The sequence below is a fragment of the Denticeps clupeoides genome, chromosome 9, assembly GCF_900700375.1.
Source record: "Denticeps clupeoides chromosome 9, fDenClu1.1, whole genome shotgun sequence".
Taxonomy (NCBI): Eukaryota; Metazoa; Chordata; class Actinopteri; order Clupeiformes; family Denticipitidae; genus Denticeps; species Denticeps clupeoides.
Window position 1 is genome coordinate 20,872,997 of NC_041715.1, and position 18,810 is coordinate 20,891,806.

General features: G+C 43.8%; 3 protein-coding genes across 10 annotated transcripts; 2 read left to right on the top strand and 1 right to left on the bottom strand.

Moving 5' to 3' along the window:
* Positions 1–715: 715 nt before the first annotated feature.
* On the bottom strand, positions 716–4,697 carry tyw5 (tRNA-yW synthesizing protein 5). Of its 3 annotated transcripts, none has more exons than XM_028991269.1 (9): positions 4,456–4,697; positions 3,952–4,126; positions 3,684–3,838; positions 3,529–3,598; positions 3,418–3,462; positions 3,050–3,187; positions 2,225–2,312; positions 1,302–1,418; positions 716–1,202 (listed from the first exon to the last, which is right to left on the bottom strand). In XM_028991269.1, the coding sequence occupies exons 2-9, from the start codon at positions 4,030–4,032 to the stop codon at positions 892–894; spliced, it is 1,005 nt and encodes a 334-aa protein (XP_028847102.1). In that variant the 5' UTR covers positions 4,033–4,126; positions 4,456–4,697; the 3' UTR covers positions 716–891. The 3 variants fall into 3 exon arrangements, with proteins under 3 accessions (XP_028847102.1, XP_028847099.1, XP_028847100.1); XM_028991266.1 differs by having other exon boundaries at positions 4,407–4,697; XM_028991267.1 differs by lacking the exon at positions 4,456–4,697 and having other exon boundaries at positions 3,952–4,284.
* maip1 (matrix AAA peptidase interacting protein 1) lies at positions 4,466–7,099 on the top strand. Of its 4 annotated transcripts, none has more exons than XM_028991270.1 (5): positions 4,466–4,777; positions 5,188–5,259; positions 5,623–5,815; positions 5,913–6,063; positions 6,531–7,099. In XM_028991270.1, the coding sequence occupies exons 1-5, from the start codon at positions 4,490–4,492 to the stop codon at positions 6,607–6,609; spliced, it is 783 nt and encodes a 260-aa protein (XP_028847103.1). In that variant the 5' UTR covers positions 4,466–4,489; the 3' UTR covers positions 6,610–7,099. The 4 variants fall into 4 exon arrangements, with proteins under 4 accessions (XP_028847103.1, XP_028847105.1, XP_028847106.1 ...); XM_028991272.1 differs by having other exon boundaries at positions 5,962–6,063; XM_028991273.1 differs by having other exon boundaries at positions 5,623–5,749; positions 5,962–6,063.
* Positions 7,100–7,376: 277 nt separating this feature from the next.
* pgap1 (post-GPI attachment to proteins inositol deacylase 1) lies at positions 7,377–18,062 on the top strand. 3 transcript variants are annotated; one of them, XM_028991263.1, is made up of 26 exons: positions 7,377–7,608; positions 7,800–7,953; positions 8,093–8,268; positions 8,419–8,590; positions 8,708–8,868; positions 9,173–9,225; positions 9,326–9,392; positions 9,458–9,563; positions 10,120–10,178; positions 10,369–10,452; positions 10,531–10,580; positions 10,662–10,713; positions 11,046–11,120; positions 11,215–11,290; positions 11,446–11,519; positions 11,590–11,641; positions 11,763–11,829; positions 12,350–12,455; positions 12,538–12,576; positions 12,992–13,176; positions 13,317–13,547; positions 13,643–13,778; positions 14,636–14,686; positions 14,782–14,990; positions 15,352–15,456; positions 15,563–18,062. In XM_028991263.1, exons 1-26 carry the CDS (start codon positions 7,480–7,482, stop codon positions 15,699–15,701), a joined length of 2,808 nt encoding a protein of 935 aa, XP_028847096.1. In that variant the 5' UTR covers positions 7,377–7,479; the 3' UTR covers positions 15,702–18,062. The 3 variants fall into 3 exon arrangements, with proteins under 3 accessions (XP_028847096.1, XP_028847097.1, XP_028847098.1); XM_028991264.1 differs by having other exon boundaries at positions 15,667–18,062; XM_028991265.1 differs by lacking the exon at positions 14,636–14,686.
* Positions 18,063–18,810: the final 748 nt, after the last annotated feature.

An 18,810-nucleotide genomic window follows, 5' to 3' on the forward strand; every position in this document is an offset into this window, starting at 1 on the left:
GTTCCCGAAGGGCTGCACAAAAAATTTCACTTTGTGAGATTATTTAACATTATTACAAGTTCCCCTAGTCTGTCTATGGTCCTGCATTGGCTAGAAAGGCGATAGGTGTAAAGCGTGCTTCGGCCATTCTGCTTCACAGTTCAGAGAGCGGCAGCTCCGACAATCTGATCTGGACTGTATGTTGTCATAAGGGGAAAGGTTACCTCCCCTTTCTCATGCTGTTTGAGCCCAGAGAATTTCCCACCCCTCCTCTAAGAAAGTAACCCCATAAACATTAATGGCTTCCAAACATGCAAAGTATTCCAATTGCTCGATGATTGGATGAGTAAATAAGCACAAATGTTTTTTTCTTTTTCTTTCTTTTAGATCAGTCAAGTGAGATGCTGTAGAACCAGCCAGAGGATTCATGTCGTTGTGTGCACCGTGTGCTGTGCTGTTTCACAATGACAATCACTTCGCTTTCATTTTAATAAGCAACTGTATATGTCAATGCTGTGTATGTATTATTTATTTATATATATGTGAAACACTGCAGCACAATACACGGTGACATAACAAAATGTGTCCTCTGGGTGGTAGTATGCTGTACCATAACAAAATGCATAAAAAGTGAAGCACTGTGTGACATATAAATTATACCCACACAGACACAAACATAAATGGGAAAAAATGGAGTGAGGTGGTGTGTGTTGCAATATATGATGACCAGTGAGACTTTCTTTTAATTTATGTTTAATTATAGTCTATCTAAATTCCAAAAGCCGAATGTGAGCTTTAGAATATGTTGTGTTTGTGTGATGCACTCTCTGTTCCTGTGCGCTTGGGCCCACCGTTGCTACATGCAAGTATATTTAATGTCTCTCTGATGACTCCTCCAGCAGGAGTACAGCCTCAATTCAGCTCCCCTCTGAGCTGGATAGACATCTTCGAGTCCCTCTTCTCTGGCCCTTCTGGCTGAGAGGAATAAGCTCGGTTCTGGATACGCAGCACCATCCTGCGGGCATAGAAATCTCTGTAGTTGCTAGGAAGCTCTTCCAAAATGCCCAGTGCTCTCTCCAGGACCTGCATGGCTCGCTGGGCCGCAATGGGGTCTTTGTTGCCATAAGGGTCCTTTTTATCGTAGCAATCAGCTGACAGGTGGCACCAAAACACATTGACACCAACACCAAATGTGAGAGCCACGGTATTGTGAAACCACAGAGCTGAAGAAAAAAAAAAAAACAGAATTTTGACTGAACCCTACCTCACAATGTGACAATGACTCTATAAAAGATCTTCAAAGCAGCTTATACAGTTCTCACCAGGGATAAATAGCAGGTCACCAGGCTCCAAAACACACTCGTACCGCCTTGCTTTAACAAACTCAGCATATTTCTCAAGGTCCGGAGAATCAACATCCAGGATTTCTGATTTATCCCCTGTACAGTAGAGAACAGTTAGAAACACCATAACCTGTCTGTCAGAAGAATTTTTAAGAGCAAAATTATGTGAATTGGCAAAATGTACAAAAATCTTGCAAACAATACCTAGAGAAATGAGAACTTGTATTTCATTTGGTTTCCCCACATCCATCACACAAGGCCACAATCCATCTCTTCATGATAACCAACTTTAGGTGGACTGAGGTATGCAAAGGATCATTGAAGCTGAACCTTCCAATATGACAGTCTTATAGAATTTCCTGATACTTGATTGAATCCACCAGCTTAATTTTTCCTCCTCTAGATGGAACCCTGATCCATACGCTCAAACAATTCACTTCTCATCCCAGAACTGGCTAATTTATATGGTATTGAGCATACTGGACAGACCTGTATGTAGTGGTACCCTCAACGTTTAGTCTTACTGTGGACACTGAAACATCAGTGCCTGCCGCCATCAAGTTTCAATGTTAGGTTTTTGTTGACACTGATTCTGGAGGCAGCTGTAGCCAGTGTTCCTTCAACTTGAGAACTTTGCTTCCAGTACTATCACTAGAAGCATTTGACCATTTGCTATCTTTATGAACACTTTTCCATGTTTCTTCGAGGCAGTTAGACAATCCTTTTCACTGCCATATTTCTGAAATCTTATGCATCAGGTCTGCTTGTCATAGACTGCAACTATAGAGGCCCTTTTCACTATGTGATTCAGGATGTTCCTAATGTAAATAAAAACAGTCAGGAATGTACATGCTTGGTCCATTAATGTAGTGAAAGAATGGAACAACAGACAATCATCTCACCAGAGAGGTAGAGGTAAGGTGCATCCTGTGGACTATAAAGAACAACACGCTTCCTTCCAGTCACCTGAGCCAGTAGGTTATCCATTACCTGAAAGGCCAGAGAGCATTTAACCCCTCCACAACCCCAATTAGATTTCTTCACCATAAAGTATAATGTATGTTGGAGAGGAGGACCTAACTACCCACCCAACCCTTTTTTTGGTGTGCAATTACTTCTGATGCCCAGAAGATGAACTTTAATAATATAATGTTTTGTAAACAATGTTGAAAAAGGGGAGGAGCCTGTAGGCATGATTGACAGCTCTCAAACCCCCTACTTCCTCATTCTAGACCATTTAAACACTCTTCTGTCAATATATCCCACACCCAGGGGCAGTGGTGGCCTAGCGGTTAAGGAAGAGGCCCTGTAATCACAAGGTTGCTGGTTCGATTCCTGATCTGCCAAGGTGCCACTCAGGTGCCACTGAGCAAAGCACCGTCCCCACACACTGCTCCCCGGGCGCCTGTCATGGCTGCCCACTGCTCACTCAGGGTGATGGGTTAAATTCAGAGGACAAATTTCACTGTGTGCATCGTGTGCTGTGCTGCTGTGTATCACATGTGACAATCACTTCACTTTAACTTTAAGGTAGAGCAGCATCCATGTCCTCCCTTTCTCCTCCATTCCCTCGGTTCTCTACACTCCTATTAGGACCACGCTTATTACCACATCAGCATACAGGATAAGCGCCTTGGTGGGCGAACTGATTAACAAACATTTGTCTAGTGTGAAACAGAGTAAATGTGTGGTACCCTCTAGAAGAGGACTGCTGAACATGGTCTTACGTCATAGTGAGTCCATAGCTGCAGTCCGCAGGAGCTGATACGAAACACGCTGGAAAAAAACTGTTCTGCTTCAAAAAACCGAGGGAGATGGAAGTCTTCTGCCAGGTCAGGAAACTGCTTTTTAATGTCCGCAGGCTCCTAGGAATACAGTAAGAGAGAGATGCTCACCAATCACCATCAATGTGGGAATTAAGGCCGCTCAGCCAGCACACAAAGACGGTGTGAAGATGTGAAGGTGTGATGCCTTATTAACGTACACTGTAACTGGATTGTGTTTCATAATAAAAAAAGGTGAAATGGGAGTCCTGTAGAGAGTGTGGTTATATCGATAAAAGTCCATTAGAAGTAACTGCTCTGGTCAGCCATACCTTACGAAGATCTTCTCCAAGTGAGCGCAGGTAGTAGCTCTCATCCTGGTGGTAAAGAATCAAACTGGATCAATAGAAAAACTGGGTAAGAACGGCCAGTGTGAGACTTACTTCACACACAAAGAACTCAGAGTGTTCCGCTTCAGCTGCCCTTCCAACAAACTTGTCAAAGGGTAACGTCCTAAAAAACAGAAGATACAGAAGTCTCACATATAGAAGTCAACACAACATTTTACCAGAAATTCTTATTGCGACATGTTTTTTACCTGTATAGGAAGTTTTTGTGTAGGAAGTCCAGCTGTGCCACAGGGGACACGTGAACTTTGACCTCTCTACCACCACCCTTCTTACATAAGTAGTCCACAGTCCACTTTTCCAAGCATGGTCCTATGGGTACATCTTTCAGCAATGCAGGATGTCTCTGTATAATAATTACAAGAATAAAAGTGTTAATCCTTCTCTGATGCGTCTACAATGCAGTTGTGTGACTGGAAAACAGTAAAGTAGAGAACGTTGTGTTGGTTTCATGCTGACCAGCGGATAGATGTGTTGGGTGAACGTCTCTCTGTCTACACCTGTGTAGACGGGCACGGCAAACTTTTCCTGTTTTTCCATAAGATCACGATGATGAAGATGATCTCTGTGCTCTGCTGTCTTGTCCACTCATTTCCGTGGACGGCGTGCGTGTGCGTCCACCTAATGTCCTCCCCTGGAAACGAGCCTAAAGTTGACATCTTATTCCACCTTAAAAATCCCGACGCGCTAAGCAGCCACTAACGTCTAATCTGCTCACAATGTATGAAATTCGTTTATTAAAGACTAAAATGCCATTCATTTGTTTTTAAATATCCTGAACACAAGGTAGTAATTATGAGCGAAGCATCGCGTGTTGAATATTTTACAGACGTCACGATTTCTTTAAGGTGGAATGGAAAACGTAGCAGAGATTACAAAAAATTTAATTTTCAGTCACATTATTTATAAAATACCCTTTTTAGCTACTTCCCGTGGTGCTCATTGTTTCTGGGGAACACAAACCCGACGGGACCGTAGAGGCGCTGTCGAGGTAAAGATGGCGCTGCCCGTGTTCAGGTGGGGCTGCTGCCGATTCCCGTCGCTCCTGGGCCGGTTTGGACCCGGCCGTGGGCCGCTGAGCCGGACCGGCTGTCCGCGGGTCCTCTCCGCGACCTCCCCGAGGACCTACACCTCCCACCGAGGCGGGCAGGAGCGGCAGAAGGTGGTGGTGGTCGGCATCCCCAACCCCTTCATCTGGTTCCGCACACGGATCTACTTTTTTCTGATCCGGACCTATTTCGATAAGGAGTTCAGCGTGGAGGAGTTCACCGAGGGGGCGACGCAGGTTATTCACTTCATGTATAATTTTAATAAAAGCTATAATAATTTAGTGATGTACTAAAAGAGCATATGTAGGGATCAATACACTCTAACCAACGTTCTAATTAATTGTAGTTTTAATTCTTTTAAACAACATAAATCAGAATCTGTATAGCTGCTGCGCTATTGTCGCACTATTATTGACAGTTCGGTTTTTGTCATCATTTAATTTTTGTGGACACGTCAGGATGCAGAGCTAGATTTTTATTGATCCTCATATTCAGGTTGGAATTGTTTTGAGATTAGTTGACTTTAATGAAGAACATTCTGTTAAAAAGATTTGTGCGTATTTTGTGTGTAGATTAGAAATGTTTGGGTTGAGCTGGAGAATCCGGATGTTCACGTCTCCCTCCCCTTGCCTGTTTCTGTCTGCAGGCCTTCTCTCACGTGTCCAAGCTGCTGTCTCAGTGTCACGTACAAGCACTCGATGGCCTGGTGGCCAAAGATGTGAGTTCAGAAGACCACCTTACTTTGTGTTTCAGAAGCGCACATTGATCGATTGGGAGGGGAATGTAGCTTCTACAATACACCTCATGCTCTCAAGTGAGCCTTGTCGTTATTTCAGCTACGTACATGCTAGACAGTACGTAGAAAAAGGAAATAACGTTTCTCCGGAACCTGGTGCTATGTAACATTTAAACAAAGTTACGTACTGACATAAAGTGCGACACAAACCGGCTACATAAAGTGCAAACATGGGACCCAGGCAGTGCAACAGAAAGCGTTTTATCCACAGCTACAGAACTGCTGAGATCTTCCCTTCTGTACATGAAGAGGTGAACGGTGAGCTAATGACTGTGTTTTCATTAGTTAGTAGGTAAACTAGAAGAGAAACTTGCTCATCTGTCTCCAAACCACAAGAAGGCGCTGTGTGCTGAGCCTGGCGATATCATGTTCACCACAACGGGTGATGTGAGCATCTACTACGATGATGGTGGTGAGCTTGGCTTCCTGCGCAACTGTTATGTGGTGACAGAACCAGCAGTTGAGGGGGGAATTGCATGTAATTAACAATAATAAACAGTATAATGCACATCTCAGGAAAACAACCATTAACATCATATGTTTATTGAGATGAACCTGCATTTTTCTAAATGCAGGTCGAAAGTTTGTTAGTATCCTGATGCGGTTCTGGTACTTGACCAGCAGCAGGCTGCCTGATGAATCCATGGAAGGAGCCCGGATCTTCCAGGTGTCTATCGGTGGAGAAGGGGAGGCACAGGCCAAGAGGCTCCTCACAGCCAATTATGAGTGCGCCACCTTTCTTCTCTTTATGATGATGATGGGGATTTTTTTTATTTTTTTACCCAGCATGTTTCCTTCACACCAGGGTTGTAGTATCCTAGTGGCTAAGACATTTGCCTATGAATAGGCATACCCAGGTTCAAAACCAATGTACTACGATTGTGTCCCTGAGCAAGACCGTCTCCATGGGAAGTGGTGAAGACACTTAAACTCAGATTTACATAATTTATCAGACGCCCTTATCCAGAGCGACTTACAATCAGTAGTTACAGGGACAGTCCCGCTGGAGCAACTTAGGGTTAAGTGTCTTGCTTGACACAATGGTAGTAAGTGGGATTTGAACCTGGGTCTTCTGGTTCATAGGCGAGTGTGTTACCCCTAGGCTGTGACCACCCACTACCACCGCCTTACAAACTACTGATTGCAAGGCACTCTGGTTAAGGGTGTAATGTAAACATGCTTTTTCATGGCAGGTTCCAGCGGGAGTTTACCCAGGGTGTGCTGCCAGACTGGACAATAACCAGGATAGAACACTCAAAATTGCTTGACTGAACCTGACTACAAACAAGAAAAACACGGATCACCAGGAACGTGTCCATGTGGGGTCCAGATTTTAATATTTATATTATTTGGTGTACAGGGCTGTGGGTCCTGCCTTGTGCTGCAGATTCAGATTTCACTCATTGCTTCCAAGGTGGAACATTTATTTGTTGTTGTGTCTGAGTATGTGTGTGAGAGATTTTAATACAGATTATACATGAATTTAAATGCATTTGTCAATTTCACCACACCACATTCAAAATAAATACATGTAAATGGATTCTTTTTTGTCTGTAATAATAAGATATTTCTGATGTTTCCCACTGGAAATGAGTAAAGATTTGTGTTTCATGCATTTCTCATGCATTCTGCAGTTCTGAGGCTGCCTGCCTCAAATGGTTGATCTGAGTTTCCTTCCTGACTGAATGGAGAAATATTATTTTATGTCTGTATGTATTGCCGCATGGAGAAATATGTTAAGCCCCATCTTGACAGAGCCTAGTCAAGTAAAAAAAAGCAGTCCTTTTGGATCTATGCATATTAAGGAATTTTTTGCAAAGGTATTGATTTTTCTTTTATTTGTTGCTGGAAGACTTTTATTAAAGGTGAAAAGTATCGGCTTTTTTATTTCAAAGCTCAATCAAATTCTTTGTCGAGAATACAGTCCTTTCATTTTAAAATTGCACCGCCTCCTCTCGTAGTTCATTGGTGGAGCCGCGGAGATCCGCTGTCTTATTGGGTAAGGCGTGTGTCAGTTGAAAATGCCGGAAGCAGTGGGCGGAACGCCCCCCCGTATCTGGAGCAGACGGGGAAGAATGGGCGACATGGACCGCTGACTGACGGCCGTGTGGAAGGCACAACATCACCTGGCCGTGTGGAGAAATGTCCCCCGCCGCCGCTTTTTTCGGCTGCGCGCTGGGCCTGCTGGCGGTCGGGCTGAAGGAGGTGTTTCTCGGGTTTGAGGAAAACAGGTGCAGCATGACCTACATGTTCGAGTATCCTGAGTACAGGGTGAGTCTCAGCTGCCGCTTCCTGGTGTTCCTACTGGGAATGCTGGCGTCGTTACTGGGGTCCTGACGTGCCTGTCTATCTGTGTGTTTAAGCTGGCTGCAATGATTCTCTTGAATTAGTGATTTTGTTGTGTGTGTTTTGTTGAGGATGATGTGATTTTTATTGTTGTGTGTGTGTGTGTGTGTCTACAGCGTATCCCTCTGCCCCGTCGGGTATCACGTCTGTACCCGGCGTATGGACTCTACCTGTATGGTGAAGGATCTTACGCCCAGGAGACCCGCAGCCTGAAGCTCAGCGGCGCCCCAGTCCTCTTCCTGCCGGGCAATGCTGGCAGCTACAAACAGGGTACTGTTGCTGGTGCCGTTCCTCTCATTTACACATCTAACTTTTCTACGTGTGTTTTTTTAAACGAACCTGTAAAAGCCTATAGAAAAGCCGGCAAGGAGTGAGTGGGAGGGGCTAAAGTTGTGTTTTCTGACTGCAGCGCGGTCTCTGGGCTCTGTGGCACTGCGGAAGGCGGAGGGCATGGATGGAGGCGTCCATCTCAACGTGTTCACAGTGGACTTTAACGAGGAGCTGGTGGCGCTGTATGGGGGAAGCCTGCGCCGACAGACTCTCTTCCTGCACGAGTGTATTAAAGCAGTCCTGCGCCTGTATAAGGTACACACACACACACACACACACACACATACATACATGCACGCACTCTATCTAATGTTCATTTATTGGGGCGAAAACAAAAGTTGATCATTATTAATAATAAGTTATTGAACATTTACTGAACTTTGCAGTCATATCCACTATTTACAGCATCGTCCAGACCCACCCAAGGGTGTGGTGCTGGTGGGACACTCTATGGGTGGTGTGGTGGCGCGTGCCCTCTTCACCCTGCCGCGATTTAACCCCGCCCTGGTCAACCTCATCCTCACTCAGGCCTCCCCCCATCAGGCCCCTGTCCTGCCACTGGACCCTCACATTCTGGGTATGACCGCTTTACCACATTACCAGAGAGTTGCTCTTCATGCTGGGTCAGAGTTTCAGCTGGGCCGGGACTAACGTGGGCCTCACACGCATGCAACCCTTTTCCCCCCTCTGCTAGACTTTTACTCCGCTGTGCGACAGCGATGGATCACCGGGGCAGAAGACCTGCGCAATGTGACAGTCCTCTCTGTTGGGGGTGGTTACCGTGACTACCAGGTGCGGTCAGGACTAACAGTGCTGCCGTGCCCCATTACTGACCCCAACAAACTGTCCCTTGTGGTAAGAGAGCAAAAAAAAGCAAAAATGTTTAAGGTGCAGCAACATTCATATTTCTGTTAATTATTTTTTCTTACTGATATTACGGAGATGAACCTACAGCTGCTGAAAATAGCTGATGTGATCTGGCAGATTCACAGTCAAGCTTACAGTTGATTCCCGTAATAGGTTCGCGATTTAATGTAGAGAGGGAGGAGGGAGAGAAAGTCGCACCGGTCATCTTCTCACCTCACCAATAACTCTGAGTTGTCTTTCTCCAGAATAACAATATCATGTCAGGTTTTTACTGTTTTTGTGCCTGTGAAAGGTTACTGCTGTACCCAGAACCTGGGTGTCTACAGACCACCTGTCGATCGTGTGGTATGTCACCTTGTTCCATGCGGTTATATCATAAGATTAGTGTTTATCTGTGGCCCTGGTTATATAAAATTGGAATTAATCCTCCTGTCTGTCCTGTAAGGTGTAAGGAGCTGGTTCTGGCCACAGTCCGATCTTTCTTTGATCTGATTAATCCTGAAACAGGACAGGTACATCCGATTCTCCTACATATGCCTGATTATGTGAGCTTTAGCTGAAGCACATGTCCATTTAGTTTACAGATGGCCATGAGAATCAACTGAAGGTCTTGGGTCATCACTTCATCAGACACCCTGTTCAGTTGCCTGGTGTTTACGCAGAATCCCCAGTCATCTTCACAAGTGAGTTTGTGTTGGTGTGTAGAAAATGTGTGTAAACTGTGGGTTGAGGTCATGAAGGATGGTTTGGATTAAGTTTGTGTCTGTGAACTTGTGGCTGAGAGAACAGGTTCTTCAACAATATCTGGTTCTTCAGGTTGACCACTCCAACATGACTCATTTAGGCCATAAGCTAGGAGGTGTGAGGCCACCACATGACTGAAATGTTAATGAAATGAAATAAAATTTTAATGATGGTCTGACCACCTCAGACTGAGTGTAGAAATGCACATACCTGTAAAGTTCTGCCTGTAAAAGTTACACATATTTTACATGACTGATAATGGAAATAGTCCTGCGTGGTCCATGCTGCTGGCATCCATAACCCACATCTGCAGTCAGAGGTTCACCTACACAGGTCATGGACGTCAGTTTCAGATGTATCTATACTGATTAAAACCAAACAAAAACATGCACAAGTTTGAAAATCCACACTGAAATCCACACTGGAAAGAAAGGTGTGCTTAGAAGAAAAGTGAGCACTGTTCATCCTCATATGTCACCACTTCTGTCCACTCAGGTTCACCTGAGGCCTGGAGTGAGGTCAACACCCTTCGTCTGTTCTACAGCGCACCGAAGGTGATGTTCTACTGGAACTCCATAAAGCTTTTTATTGATTTCAATTTTTACCTCCTAAGGAACTTATGCAGGGAGGAAACTGCAGCATTGTGATATCATGTAAACTGTGGAGAATATGTCAAGAGTTTATCCTGTGGAATTCCCACCCTTATGAAAGGCTCCTGATGAATTGTGTGACTTCCTGCTGCAGGACGGCCAGGTGAAGTACTTCCTGTTTGCTCTGTCCAGTCGCAGGAAGGCCTACAGCCACTTTCACTGCCGGAGCAGCAGCATGGTGAGGGGGAACAGTCCATGAAAAGAGATTGGTGCTGATGTTTGGGTGTTTGGTTAAATTTGTTCTTTGATTCTGTAGGAGATGAGCAGCTGGGTCTACGGCTGCACTGAAATGAACGCTTCAGTCTGGTGAGGGGTGCTTCTTCAGTCTTCAGCCTGTTTGCTCTGTTCCTTTTCTTTTTTTTTAATTGTTTCTGCTTGTTGATTCAGTGTGCAGGCCATGGATCTGTCCCAGGGAACTGAGCTTCTACCCACTTATAAGGTATTACAGTAATAATAATTATTAATACCTCAGTTCTCAGACACAAAACCAACAAGCTCTATACCTTTTTAACTCTTTGGTGCTGTTCTGTTGGTCGTCTGCACGGTTGCTGGCCCATTTACTTTTCACTGACTACCCATCATGCACCTCAAAACGTTCAATCATGAACACCATACCACAGAACTGAAGTTTCATTTCTGTCATCATGATTCTGTCAACGTGATTGGTTTTCTGACCATCTTGTGAATATCTTGTAATTGGTTATTTTCCTTGTTACTCTGGTCGATGTGTTTAATTAACTGCATGTAATTAGCTGATGTTGGTCTCTGTAGACTCTGACCTTGAGGACCAGTCAGCTCTCTTTTATGTCTCATCTGGTCGTTGCTGCCTCCCCCAGCAGCAGACAGGTATCTTGCTGCTCACTTTTCCCCCAGTTGAACCACTATTTGAGTCCTGCAGGCCAAGGTCATATGGTATCTGCTCTATATCTGCTCCACACAGTTCACTGTGGAATGTGAGTGGCAGAGAGAGGAGACTCAGATCATCTCTGTAGCTGTCCCACATCTGCTGTCTTTTGGTGAGTCTCAGCAGACCATCTGTTTTAGCTGGGAAGGACTTTTAAATGAGGTTTTGTTTTTAAATGTTCACACATTTTACGCCATGTTGCCCTGTTATGTACCTTTTTGGGCTGCAGTGTGTGTCCATGCACTGATGTCTGCTGTTGTTTTGTAGGACTCACTGTTAGTGACGTGACCATCAACTCATCTGGACTCCTCCATACTGTACAATTCCAGCATTTTCACCAGGTAATGAAACTTCTCTCTCTGTCCCTCTATCATTACATCCATCTTTCATTTACTGCTCTTTGGTCTCCAGGTCTACCAGGCCTTCAGGATCACTGTTGTGAGCCACTGTAAAACAAAAAAAGGTAAAAATGATGATAATGTATAATATATGCTAAACATATTTATATATAAAATCTCACATATCTTCTCTGTCTATATTATTTTATTAAATGTAACATGAACGTGACGTTTTGTGTTGCACAGAGAGGCTGCCAAGTGTGTACCGGCTGAAAGTACCCTGGTTTAGAGAGGACACCTTTACTACAGCCAGGTACTATGATCCACAATGAATAATTTACTTGCAGTAAACATTCCTCAAAGAATCCCAGAATCAACAATTTAACATAACTTTTTTTAAGTGAAGTGATTGTCATTGTGATACACAGCACAACACACGGTGCACACAACGAAATGTGTCCTCTGCATTTAGCCCATCACCCTTGGTGAGCAGTGGGCAGCCATGTCAGGCACCCTGTGTGGGGACGGTGCTTTGCTCAATGGCACCTCATTTGAACTGATTATGGGGCCGCTTCCTTAGCCGCTAGTCCACCACTGCCCCGCAACTGTGTTTTGGATTCATGTCCTGAAATGCTAAGGTGCCACTGAGGTCCCTTTTACCAAGTTAAAAGCAGAAAACTTATTTTTGTGTGCACAGTGTACAGTGCTGTGTATCAAAAATGACAAAATACAAGCACTTATTTGTTCATCGGTAGTGTGTGTTATATATATATAAGAAAGCACCATTAGATGGAGCTGCCTGTTTTTTTTTCTATTTTCTTTCCCCCACCCAGCATCCCGTCTGTTGCTGAAATATCAGGAATGCTCCACACCAGTCACCCTGGTAACACCTCAAGTGCCCTTCTGCTGCTACACACCGCTCCCAACTGCCAGTACAAGGTACTGCTTTGCCTCGGCTTCTCTATTTTTACTTTTATGCTACCATGTTGAGTGGTGAGAAATGAACCTTCTCCCTCTACAGATCTCAGTGAGGACTTCCATTCCCAAAGTGCTTGGACAGGTAAGACTGAACCTGATCCCACCTCCTGCTGGAAAAATAGAATTTAACTCGAGTTTGAATGTTACCTGCTGAGAAAAAATCATGCTGGACTCTGATCTCAACTACTCTGTAGTGTAGGTCTGAGGCTTTTTGTGCATCTTCTTTTGAATACTAAGGATAAATATTTTGCACACATACAGTTTTGAAACTTTTTTTTTTTTTTTATTTAGAAAATGTAGCTGACTGGTTTGTAGACAGCCAGAATATTTAAGGTTAATAAAGAGAGATCTTAAATACTGACCTGTTGGAAAAATTAGTACAGAATTCAATCAATCATATACATAATTTATTCCCCCCCCCTGATGAGGTTGTGGCCTCCAGATTGGCCAAATCTGAGAGAACTGGCAGAGTAATGACATGCACTTTCTGAATGTAGGTTCTGCGTTTCTGTGGCCCTGTGCTTCCTGTTTACACTGCTGTCACCATACTACTGGCCTTAGCAAGGCAGCTGAGCTCCGTAAAGAAGATGGGGAGACCCACTCTGATGGGAGAGGCCTTGGGCGGAGCCCTGCAGCCACACAAGGTGGAGCTGCCAGTCTACCTGCTGCACCTGCTGCTCAGGTGAGTCACTGGTTAACCTGCCCTTTATAACACCTCCCAATTATACACAAATAATAATGATTTTAAAAAAGCAAATTGAAATATTTTCATGCTGACATCTACAGATACCAACTGGGTTTTCATCTCTCCTCCTTTTGTAGGCAAAGCTGGTTCCAAGAAACCTGGGTGTTTCTTGGACTCCCTGCAGTGGATGCCTTGCCTATTGTGTCCCCAGAAAACCTGACCCATGATACCCTGGTGCCCCCTGAGGACTGGCCCCGCCTCCTGTCGCCCCTACTGTTTGTGCTGGGGGCCACTGTGGCGTTCTGGGGCAGCACACTCATGCGCCTGTCTCTCTCCTTCTTGTCATTCTTGCTTGCTCCCTTGCACAGGTGAGACTCAAGAGAGGAAGATCAGGGATTATCTCTCTTGCAGGATGGATTAGGAGGATGCTATAATGAGTGACTTCATCTTGTCTTTGTGAAAGGCCCTGTGTCTCCCGGGATTGTGGAACCCTCCTTCTGCAAACTCAGATCCTCTTCATCTTGATTATTGGTATCATGGGAGGAGCTACCTGTGGAGCCCTGTTGGTTACAGCCTGCTTTTTTCTCCATGTGTATCGGGTCAGTGCATCACTTTACCCATTAACACTACAAACACACTGTGACTGTTCCATCGAAAGAAACCCAAAACATCCTCCATGTCAAAGTCGCGATCAGGAACATCTTTTTAGAACCCCTCAATTGAGAGGCTGCAATTTTACTTTTGCACTCAAGACCATCAATCACCTCATTCCCAACTGAAATCTGAGCAGAACTGTAGAACAGATTATGTTGAAACCAGATATTTACATGCATCTAAAAAAATTCAATGTTAATAAAGAGACATTACTTTAATCAGTCAAAAATATACATACACTTTTTTAGTATCTGGTAGAATTGCCCCGAAACTGTTTCAGGTTTCTTTCCACAAGCTTTCCTTTTCACTTCCACCCACAAGATCAGGGCTAAGTGATTATCACTCCAATACCTTTGTTATCCTTAAGCCACTTAATAACAAATTTAGAGGAATGCTTTGGGTCATTGTCCATTTGGAAGACCCATTTTTGCTTAACTTCATTTACATTTACGGCATTTATCAGACACCCTTATCCAGAGCACTTTACAATTCATAGTTAAAGGGACCGTCCCCTTGGAGACACTCAGCATTAAGTGTCTTATTCTCCCTCACTCGAGTCTGACATTGAATTAATTTGTAAAAATGTAAACAAGTAAATTTTACAGGAATTGATTTCTCTGATTTCATGTTTTTAAAGTTTTTTTTTCCCCTGAATTGTAAGTTAGATGTTTTTCTGCATCTAGGCAGCCAACAGGGGTGGTGTGGTATTCACGGTGTCCTTATTTGATGAACTCCTCCTTCATGGTTGTATGTGTTACACTGTGTGGTCCCATTATAGTGGTCTCTGCGGTTTTGGTTTCAGGTGCTTCGGTTGCAGATGGCCGAGCGAACGCTGAGTCACATGTTGAATTTAGTGAGTAGATTGTGTGTGTCTTGCTATGTTCATTCACCTTTGACCTTCCTGCATCATAGCAATGTGACAGACAAGGTCATGTAATGTCTCCTCAGGCACCTGAGAAAGCCTTGAGGGAGACTGAGAATGGCCACAGTGACCCTCACTGTCCAGTAAAAACATGTAACAGCGCCCCCTTGCTGTCAGAATCTGCCCTGCACGATGTCAGAGACGACCTCCAGCTGCACCTCAGTCTGCTGGCTGTGCTCACCTTACCCATGATGCTTTGCAGCCCTTCTCTCATCCACTGGGCCCGTAATCTCAGGTAGCACAACTCTCAAGTTGTGATTTTTATCTGCAGATTTGATTGGGCACTTCATGTCTGGTTGTCAGTGTTTTATTATCTCAGTTGGGCTTTGTAAAATAAACCATCAGTAACTGTACTTAAAAAAAAAATAATAAGATCATTAAATTCCTTTTTTCATACTTCATCATAAAGCATAAAATTTTTATGATTGGTGGGGGACTGAATATTTAATTACATATGTGAAATGTGGATAAATCCTTTGTTCCACTGGCTTCAGAAGGGCTTCAAAAGGAAATTGTGTGTGTGTGTGTGTGTGTGTGTGTGTGTGTGTGTGTGTGTGTGTGTGTGTGTGTGTGTGTGTGTGAGAATCTGTCCTCAGACATTCTGTGCACCTGGACCCCGACCCCTGCTGGCCACACACACTGCCACTGCTCTTCATCTCAGTGCGTCTGAATGGCTGCAGCACCCACATGCTCCAGCGCAGGTATGCACAGCGAGTCTGTTAGAAAAGAACGTTCCTCCATTCCTGGTGATTCCTGTAAATAACAGCAGTGTTTGTATGTGTTTGCGTTTTTGTGTCTCTATTCTAGTAAAGTCCTCAGTCTTACTGCCTGCCTAGTGCTGCCCCTTTGCGTCGCCATGGTGACCTTCTCCCCGCTTCACCTGTACAGAGTCACTTACTTCTTGTCTGCAGCTTTAGGCCTGCTGGCGGTTTCCTGTCACCTCTGACCTCCGTCAAGACCCTTGTGGGCCTGACACCGCATTTCCTGGACTGGACACAGTCCAGATGGCCTTAGGATGTGTGTGTTACTCTGTCAGTCCGGTAGGGGGCAGTAGTGACCAAATATTTGCTCCCCTGCCATGTGACAGTTGATTTGCAAACAGGCTCAGAATTGTTTCTCTTGATTGTATTTCATTTGACTTAATGAATGAGTAATTAATTTGATGTTTTTACCAGCCCGACATGCCCCCATCCGTAGCCTCGGAGTGTTACACCTCTTCATCACTTGCACACTTTTTTTTTTTTTTTGCTTTATTTTGTGTAACCCATTCAGCTCATTCTCATGGTACTGCAGAACAGCACAACCAGAGTGTCAGAACCATGGATGAACCAATTCATCAATAATCCACTAGAGCTGGTGCTGTACTGTATAGTGGTCAGTAATGTAATGGTAGAGCAGCATCTGCAGTGGATGATGGTTTGAATAGTCTACAACAGTTCATACCACGGTTATTTAATACTCCTGTGGTGAAACTGATGAAACTATATTGTCAGTTCCCAGATTCCTCTCCCTATAAACTGAATTCAGTCATTTTTGGTCACTCTGGGATGTCTTAGTTTAGACTGGACTGTGCCTCCAGGGATGACCACTTGAAATTAGTGACCCCTGAATGTCTGTGACATTGAGGTCCTTTTAGCTTGTTTTTTTCAGCAGGGGCCATGCTTCACCAGCCTCTTTTTTTTTTTTTTTTTTTTTTTTTCTGGACCCGCAGTGCTGATCATGTAGTAGATGCTGGTTTAGGGACCACGCTCCTGATCAAAGTTCCCAGTGCCTTCCTGCTGACGTGACCCTCACTTCCTGTTCCTTCACTCTCGGGCCTGCCTGCTCGGGTGCCTGATATCGGCCGTCAGAAAGAGGGCCAGATTGAATCATGACCAGTGGGGAAGGTTCTAGTAGCACATGTGTAGAAGGGCACTGATGCACCACCACTCAGCAACACATTGCACTGTGAATGTATCTGTACCTGACTCACTCTCTCTCTCTTTCTGTGTGTGTGTGTGTGTGTGTGTGTCAGTGCTGTGGCCAATATGATTCAGAGCCTTACTGTAATGTGTGTCCTGTGGTGCAGTTTCTGATTATGATGATGATGATAATTATTATGAATCGTTTTGTGCCAAGTAATTTTATATATATATATATATAATCACACACACACACACACAAACACTGGTATATATGTGCAGCTGTAAATACCACTGCAGTGTTTTCTATTGTTCACTGTGATGTGCTGTGATTTTATTAGAACTATTTTTGATATGTATATATTTGGAGTGGATTTTGGTCTGCTGTATCTGTGTATCTCCTGTAATTGTGGATTTACATATGTAACACCTAATACTGCAGAATAGTTGTTGCTCTGTGCTTATGGAGTAATTCTGCTGTTTAATCAGATATATTAAATCATAACAACCAAAAATCATAGTTGCTGTAGCCAGCGTGCTTCTCTGCTCGGAACTTAATGACTAGAACTTCAATATTGTCAGCCTGGGTGTTGTGGTTCTGCTGGGCTTAATTAATGCAGTTCTAATGAATGTCCATTCGTGTTTGGAGCTGGACGTCATGGTGGTTGGTGTCATATGCTGTGTGTGTTTCAGTGGACCCAAATGGATATTCTTTATTCTCAGGTTTTCAGGAATGTGCCATGTACATAATTATTATATAACATTTTAATGAACACATTACTTTCCTATTTCAACCCTTATATAAAATAAACACACTTATATGCCACAGTTTTCCTTTCAAAAAAGTAGCTGTGTACAATTATCATTATGCCACTTTATGAAAGGCATAATAAATTCAGTAGTTTAGCATCATTGTCACATGGGGCTTGTGCTATTATCTTGGGTCGAGAAGGACTAATCTGGATTCATTTTTCATAGTCCATCCTATCTCATAGCTGATTTTAAAACTCAGATTTTTAAACTGCATATAGTTTAATAGTAGACCATGTCTGTGAAGTGAGACATGCCCATGGGTTCTATCAGGTCCATTCTGTGGTGGAACCCAGGGAAGCTTCTCCGAGATGTCTGCTGCTGCCCCTGGCCCAGGAAGCCCTCACGTCATCACTTCACCATCTCTGAATTTTCTGCAGACTCAGCGGCCTCTGGTCTGCCCATGTTCTCACATTTTATTTGTAGTTGACCTTCTTCTCGTGGTGTGGGGTGAGAAAGGTGTTCTCCCAGATCCTGCCTTTTCTCCTCATTTATTTATTTATTTATCTGTATATCTCAAGGTGCTGTAATGACTTGCTTCTGAAGTTGTCAACCGTTCAGAGCTCATCTTGATGATTAAAGTTGTAGAGGCTAAAGAGTTCAAGTTGAACTTTTTTTATATATATCCTTAACAAAAATGTTCTCAACTCATCCAAATCACCATCACTTTATAACTTTAACTCCTCTGGAGAAATATGTCCTACAGTCCCAGTTGTGCTGATTTATGTGGACTCTGGTGGTCTCTGTCCTCAATGAATAATTCAACTGAAAGAATTCAGTTTCAGTAGAACGTGAACAATATAATAATTTTGTACATGGTGACGTTTGGTGTGGAGTATATGGTTTTATTACATTGTTTTACAAGAAATGTGCAATTTGTGAGCATATATAAATAAAGAAATTTTGGTATTTTAAGCTATGAATTCATGTCTTTTTTTTCATCAGTTGTTACAGGGACAGTCCCCCTGGAGCAACTTAGGGATAAAAAGATTCAAAATACTGATGCTGGCCTACAAAGCCAAACATGGAGTAGCACCATCCTACCTCACAGCCCTTATTACACCTCACACTGCACCTCGTATACTCCGAGCCTCCAGTACTGCTCGCCTGGTCCCTCCATCTCTGAAGGTAAAAGGAAGACGCTCATCTAGACTCTTCTCAGTCTTGGCCCCTCGGTGGTGGAATGAACTTCCCCTCGAGGTCAGAACAGCTCAGTCACTGAGCACCTTCAAACGACAGCTCAAGACCTTCCTCTTTAAAGAATATTTAGATGAACTTGTAGTTGTAACCTTCTTATTGTCTGACATGTATAGAAACTACATCTGAGTGAATAAAAAGATTGTA

Excerpts from the sequence above, each read along its gene's own strand:
- tyw5 (XM_028991269.1), bottom strand. The coding sequence starts at position 4,032 with ATGGAAAAACAGGAAAAGTTTGCCGTGCCCGTCTACACAGGTGTAGAC. Across the intron at positions 3,463-3,528 it reads CTGAGTTCTTTGTGTGTGAA|GATGAGAGCTACTACCTGCG; the intron begins GTAAGTCTCACA and ends CTTTACCACCAG. Across the intron at positions 1,419-2,224 it reads ACCTTACCTCTACCTCTCTG|GGGATAAATCAGAAATCCTG; the intron begins GTGAGATGATTG and ends TCTACTGTACAG.
- maip1 (XM_028991270.1), top strand. The coding sequence starts at position 4,490 with ATGGCGCTGCCCGTGTTCAGGTGGGGCTGCTGCCGATTCCCGTCGCTC. Across the intron at positions 4,778-5,187 it reads TCACCGAGGGGGCGACGCAG|GCCTTCTCTCACGTGTCCAA; the intron begins GTTATTCACTTC and ends TTCTGTCTGCAG. Across the intron at positions 5,260-5,622 it reads ATGGCCTGGTGGCCAAAGAT|TTAGTAGGTAAACTAGAAGA; the intron begins GTGAGTTCAGAA and ends TGTTTTCATTAG.
- pgap1 (XM_028991263.1), top strand. The coding sequence starts at position 7,480 with ATGTCCCCCGCCGCCGCTTTTTTCGGCTGCGCGCTGGGCCTGCTGGCG. Across the intron at positions 7,954-8,092 it reads TGCTGGCAGCTACAAACAGG|CGCGGTCTCTGGGCTCTGTG; the intron begins GTACTGTTGCTG and ends TTCTGACTGCAG. Across the intron at positions 14,991-15,351 it reads CACTGGGCCCGTAATCTCAG|ACATTCTGTGCACCTGGACC; the intron begins GTAGCACAACTC and ends ATCTGTCCTCAG.